A 6264-nucleotide genomic window follows, 5' to 3' on the forward strand; every position below is an offset into this window, starting at 1 on the left:
TTTGTTTCTTGTTTGTATCGCTGAATGGATATTTTTTTGTGTTTTTTCTGTAAAAAAAAACAATCCCTTGAACACAGAATGATAAATTATCACTGTCCCAGGTGTGTGCCATGGCCACTGCCAAGCTCAACGGCATCCTGCAGACCAAGGAGGTGTCCAGCCAGGACGAGGCCTGCTACCTGTTGGGGAAGGTGGAGGGAATCCTGCGGCGCTCCATCCAGGAGCAGACTGAGGAGACGTACTCCTTCCTGGTTCCACTGCTGCGAACGCTGCTCTCCAAAGTCCACCGGCTCCTCTACATGGAGCTGCACCTGCCTCAGCTCCCCGACACCAACGGAAGCCCGTCCTTCTTTGAGGACTTCCAGCTGTACTGCAACTCTCCTGAGTGGCGCGTCTACCTCGACAAATATGTACGAGACATTTTCAGTTGCTAATTTTACTGTTAAGGGAAAAATGCAACTCTGCTAATTTTTCACTGTCATCTGTCTTCAGATTATCCCGTACATGAAGCAGTATGAAATCGAGATGTTCAGCCAGGGTCATGAGACAATGGCTCTGTACTGGAAAGAGTGCTACGAGGCCTTCATGGTCAGCCTGCATAAGAGAGAGAGGGAGAGGGGCGAGAGCAAGATCCGCTTCCAGGTTAGTGATCTCAGTATTAAAATAATAACAACTACATGCAGCTCTTCTACTCTGTTAAAAACTCTGTACAACTTCTCCCCTTCCTCTCATCTTTCAGGAACAATTTGTGGAGCCTTTCTCACGCCGTGGCCGCCAGGAGAACCTGCGCTACAACTGCATGTTGAAGCAGCAGCACAGCCAGAACAGCGCCACTCTCAGGCAGTGGAAGGCAGCACGGCGAGGTCTGGTGTGTGAGAGAGGGCCCTGGGCTGACAGGTACTCGCATTAATGTCTCTCCCTTTCTGCTCTGCAAGCCTCGTCATTTTCCACTGTAGTATCTTCTGTAGTAATAAGAGTTCTAATCAGAATAAGCTGCTACTTTAGAGCATATTTAGTTACCAACATAAGAGGGAAACGGTGGCAGTGGTAAAAAAAAAAAACAACCCAACAAAACAACTAACACGTGCAGATGTAAATAATGGCTGGCTTTGTATTGTAACTGTGTCTAACAGGCAACAGGATGAGATGCACTGGAGGGTGTCCAGTGCTGAGAACTTCTCCCGCATGAGGCTGAAGCTGGTCCGTAATTACAACTTTGATCCTCACCGAGAGGCCAGCGCTCTCAGAGACAACCTGGGTAAGACGACACTGCTTCTGTGAGCTTTATCTGACAGTTTCATTGTCATTTTAAGGAAATGTGGATTTGAATATTGTGGTAAAATTTTCCTGGCGTCCAAAGGACCTGCTTGGATTCAGAGGATGGATGTGATGATGAGGGATAAGTGTGTGTACAGTATGTCATCATCCAGCCTCCTTCTGATAAACAGATTAAAGAGGACTGACCTTGAAAATCCTCTTTAAGCCAAACTTATATCCCTTCTATGCCTTCATGTGCTTTACGAGGAGGATGATCGACTCTGCTTCGTGTATTTTTCCTCATTAAGTTGCATGTGAGCAAGTTGGACAATCAGGACAAACTTATTGAAGTAATGATGATCCTCACTGTGATCTCCTATCCGGCATCAAGTGCGTTGTTTTGACACATGATCTTGTCCAGTAAATAGCTCACAGGAGATGCTGGGAATAGTGTGTGTGAATTGGTCCAAGCCACTTAGTTTCCTATTTGCAGAGCCAGAGCTGTGTAAGAACTGCTTTTTTTTCTTTTTAACATTTTGAATTTTATATTTATAGGAGTCCAAACAGAACCGTACAGGGTTTTGCGCATAATAAAGTGACCATGCATCATATACCAGATTCAGTATAAGTTAAACCACTTTCTGACAACAAAATAAGTATCAGAAACCACAGGAGTCTAGACTTCAGCTTGTAGCACGTATTTGATCCACAAGTGAGCAAGTTTAAATCTTTAAAGCTCATGGAATAAAAATGCGAGATGCCACGCTCTTGCCAGGTGTGTTTTTGTAGGTTGTCAGCTCTTGACAAGCGTGCTAGGAAGTTAATTTCCCGCACTGCCATGTGATATTAGCTGCTGCGCCGTCTCTGGATGCCTCCTCTCAGTTTTTAATCCCCACTTGTCTCACTTGCTTCGCTCAGGTGTCCATCAGCAGCGCGTAAACCCAGAGCCTCTGCTCCTGGAAGCTGTGAAGCAAGTCAAAGTCAGCGACCTGGAAGACGACATCCTGGAGCTGCCGGAGGACGACCCTGCTGCTGCCAACAACCAGTCAGTCACCAAATACTACAACCGTACAACAAGAGAACAAAAGAGCATTTTGACAGAATAGAGATTTTAAAACGGTGTGTGTCCTGCAGGGTCGAAGCAGAGGAGGCAGGCCAGAAGGAGAAGCTGGTGTTGTGGGAGGACTGTGAGCTGGTGACAGTGGTGGACGTGGTGCCTGGTCGCCTGGAACTCACCACACAGCACATCTACTTCTACGACAGCAGCCAGGAGAAGGAGGAGGGTGAGCAGACAGGCAGAGAGGTGATGAGGAAACATAATTAACTTGTTACTTACGATAACTGTCCCCTTTTTTTCCTGAAGGAGTGGGCCACGACTTCAAATGGCCCCTGTCTCAGATCCGAGAGGTCCACCTCAGACGATACAACCTGCGCCGCTCCGCTTTGGAGATCTTCCTCATTGACCAGACCAATTACTTCCTCAACTTCAAAAAAGAGGTGACGAGCCACAAGCACAACTTGGTACAAAGTTGAATGATATTAGTATTCAACTTGAAAGTGACCAGAGAAAGTTTCCTCTCTTGCCTTTTACGATGCTGTATACACTTCAAACATATAGAATAAAACAGTGTGTCTCATTTTAATAGGTGAGGAACAAGGTCTACAGCCGCATGTTGCTGCTGCGATCCCTCAGCCTTTATGGAACCCGCTCACCTCAGGAGCTCCTCAAGGCCTCTGGACTCACACAGGTCATTACAGAGATCAGTTTTGTCTTCATGGTGTATTCAGAGAATAGAGGATTTTTAGCCAGCATAGTTTAAAGTGTATCAGTCTCATCATACAAATGTTCTTTTGCCACAGAAATGGGTGAACCGGGAGATTTCCAACTTTGACTACCTGATGCAGCTCAACACGATTGCAGGCAGAACGTACAACAACCTGGCTCAGTACCCAGTGGTACGTTCATCACTCAATACTCATTTAATTTTACACATGATTAGTGAATATTCATATTTGAGCCGATCTGTTGTGTGTGTCCAGTTTCCCTGGATTCTAGCTGACTACACCTCGGAGGAGCTGGACCTTTCTGATCCTCGGGTGTTCAGGGATCTGTCGAAGCCAGTGGCGGTGCTCAACGAACGCAACGCCAAGGCTGTCAGAGAGAAGTACGTTTGACTCCTGTGCTAAATTACCACCCTAAAGACCTATAAATAATAAAGAGATTTGTCAGCAGTTTTTTTTTTTTTTTTATAAGAAGCACAGCTAAATCTTTGAATTTTGTCCATCAGATATGAGAGTTTCGAGGACCCAACAGGCACCATTGACAGGTTCCACTACGGCACTCACTACTCAAACGCTGCTGGGGTGATGCACTACCTGATCAGAGTGGAGCCCTTCACCTCGCTGCACATCCAGCTGCAGAGTGGACGGTGAGGAGGACCTCCTTCTCCCCCATTTTCATTTCCTCGTTTTACTTTCCTCTCTCGCCATTTGCCTGCATTGTGGATGTTGATTTTAGACACAGAATCTGGACATGCATGTATCTGTGTAAAGCACTAGATCGGAGCTTTCTGCCTAAACCGTGCCATCCTGCTCTGACCCAGGTTCGACTGCGCCGACCGCCAGTTCCACTCCATCCCGGCGACGTGGCAGACCCTCATGGACAACCCCAACGACGTCAAGGAGCTCATCCCGGAGTTCTTCTACTTCCCAGAATTCCTGGAGAACCAAAATGGTGAGGTTTGATGGACCACAGCTTTGTAACTGTCAGTCTGCTGGCTGTCACAGAGTGGTGCAGGAACAGAAAAGGATTAGAAGAAATAACAGCCATCATCAAGAAATCAATTACTCATGTGAAGAGAACCAGTGGAGAGCAGGGCAGAAGTCTTGGTGATAACGTCAGCTAACGTGTCACATCAAAGTACAGTAAGGTTTATTATCCCCTTTCCAGGATAGAGCACAGCTAGTGTTTAATTATTAGTCATATGTGGCTTATCTATTATAAACCGACACCACGTTTGACCGTATCTTAGGAGACTCATAAAACACAAAATGATGCAATGTCTTTTAAACAATCATTTCCAAGGAATACTCAGTATAGATTTAGTGAAACATTCAAGCTACAAGTGGCTCTTTAGGTGATCAACTATCAAACTGTCGACCTGCTTCACTCTTTTAAATTTAGACCTTCTTGTGGTTCTATGTAGTTGTGATAAGCAAAATAAAAAATAACTAATAATTACATATGTATACATCAATGTGGATTCAAATGACGGAACCAAAAGATGTTTTTTTTGAATTTTAACACTTGAATAAAGGATACTCAGTGGATCTTTCTAAACTGTACCTCTAAATATTTAATGCATTCATTGTCTCGTCCCTTCCTCTTGTTCTTCTCCATCCCTTCCTTCTTCCTGCCGTCACCTCAGGCTTTGATCTGGGTCGCCTGCAGATTTCCAAGGAAAGAGTCAATGACGTTATTCTGCCCAAGTGGGCCAAGTCCCCCGAGGACTTCATCTACAAACACCGTAAAGCTCTGGTGAGATACAGCTTTAGTTCCACTACTACGGGGATTATTCCCACAGCTGAATGTTGTTCATGATTATAACTAGTCTTAACAGAACTACAGATATCTCCTTGTAGCTGCGTGTATGTATTTTTGGAACGGCTGCATTGTGACCTCAGTGTTTGTTTTTGCGACAGGAGTCAGAGTACGTATCCGCCCACCTTCATGAGTGGATCGATCTGATTTTTGGTTACAAACAGAGAGGCCCTGCAGCGGTGGAGGCCCTCAACGTCTTCTACTACTGCACCTATGAGGGTAAAGCATCCACAGCAGCCATCACGGTGTTTCCTCAGTCTTTATAGACAATGTCTTCCTCATACAGTATTGTGTGTGTGTGGATAAAATTGAATGGCTTGTTTACAAAGCGATTCCCTGAACAGAAGGGGACAAATTGCATTTCCTCAAACAGTGAACGGGGATTTATTTACCGAAACTGCGGAAGATAATGAGCCTTTGTTTGAAGCTTTATTTACCTCCAGTTCCCTCTGTTTCAATATTACTCGACATATTTAAGTATGAAACCTTGTCTCAGTCTGTGCCTGCCGCTGCCAAGTTACCGCATTAAGCTGTTAATACTGTAGAGAGAAGGGACCCGCTGTTGACAGGAATCAACAGAACAGCTTGGATTTCCCAGAGCGACTTTTTAATTTAACACCGAGCAGAGCATCACCATGTAGAAAGCTGTACTCTGCACTCACGGTGTAGCAGCTTCACTCGTCTAGCATGAGGGTAAATAAAACACAACCTGAGCAACGGGACCGTAAACACAGAACGGCTTATGATGCCAGAACATGTATTTTAGCTAACGTTAATTAGCTTCCCAGAACTTCCCCAACATGCAGGATGCTACAGGACAGCACCTGCTCTAATCATTTAAACATTGAATTTAAAAACCCTCGCAATTCAGTGAAGAGAAACTCTTTATTTTTAACATTTTCAGGAATACCTTGAGCAAAACTGGCTAGATGGAACTGTTTTTTTACCCCAGGCCTGTATTCAGGAGCCAGCTTGTATTTGTTTGTGTCGACCACATCGTCATTATCAGAGACCCGGTTTTGTTTGAGGAAATACGATGAATAAAAATACAAACATTCAATCAAATTCTTGGCTATTACAAACAGAAAAATATATTTGGTGTTAATCTGTGTGTCATAATGTGAAAAAGACATAGGTACTTTTACTCAAATTCTACACACTGATAGAGAGACTACTCATGGAGGCTTTTAACATGATCAGTTTGGAAGGATGGAGTCCAAACTCTTGCCTTTGTAAATGTGGTGTATTGAGGATCTGTTTGGTGTTGCAGGAGCCGTGGACTTGGATGCCATCACTGATGAAAAGGAGCGGAAGGCTCTGGAAGGCATGATCAGCAACTTTGGTCAGACGCCCTGCCAGTTACTCAAGGTGCAGACACACTCTATATGCATGATACTTAAGATAAT

General features: G+C 44.7%; 1 protein-coding gene across 1 annotated transcript in view; it reads left to right on the forward strand.

Moving 5' to 3' along the window:
- The window catches only part of nbeal1 (neurobeachin-like 1), a 50346-nt gene that overhangs the window by 35593 nt on the left and 8489 nt on the right, over positions 1 to 6264 (forward strand). Inside the window, exons 31-45 of the mRNA XM_008283140.1 lie at positions 102 to 410; positions 493 to 642; positions 740 to 897; positions 1134 to 1258; positions 2176 to 2302; positions 2392 to 2540; positions 2621 to 2754; positions 2904 to 3005; positions 3118 to 3213; positions 3298 to 3422; positions 3546 to 3686; positions 3861 to 3991; positions 4686 to 4795; positions 4960 to 5077; positions 6129 to 6226. Coding sequence (XP_008281362.1) covers positions 102 to 410; positions 493 to 642; positions 740 to 897; positions 1134 to 1258; positions 2176 to 2302; positions 2392 to 2540; positions 2621 to 2754; positions 2904 to 3005; positions 3118 to 3213; positions 3298 to 3422; positions 3546 to 3686; positions 3861 to 3991; positions 4686 to 4795; positions 4960 to 5077; positions 6129 to 6226 — 2073 coding nt within the window. The remainder of the gene's footprint in view (positions 1 to 101; positions 411 to 492; positions 643 to 739; positions 898 to 1133; positions 1259 to 2175; positions 2303 to 2391; positions 2541 to 2620; positions 2755 to 2903; positions 3006 to 3117; positions 3214 to 3297; positions 3423 to 3545; positions 3687 to 3860; positions 3992 to 4685; positions 4796 to 4959; positions 5078 to 6128; positions 6227 to 6264) is intronic.

Source organism: Stegastes partitus, unplaced genomic scaffold (genome assembly GCF_000690725.1).
Source record: "Stegastes partitus isolate 25-593 unplaced genomic scaffold, Stegastes_partitus-1.0.2 Scaffold298, whole genome shotgun sequence".
In the NCBI taxonomy this organism is placed as follows: domain Eukaryota; kingdom Metazoa; phylum Chordata; class Actinopteri; family Pomacentridae; genus Stegastes; species Stegastes partitus.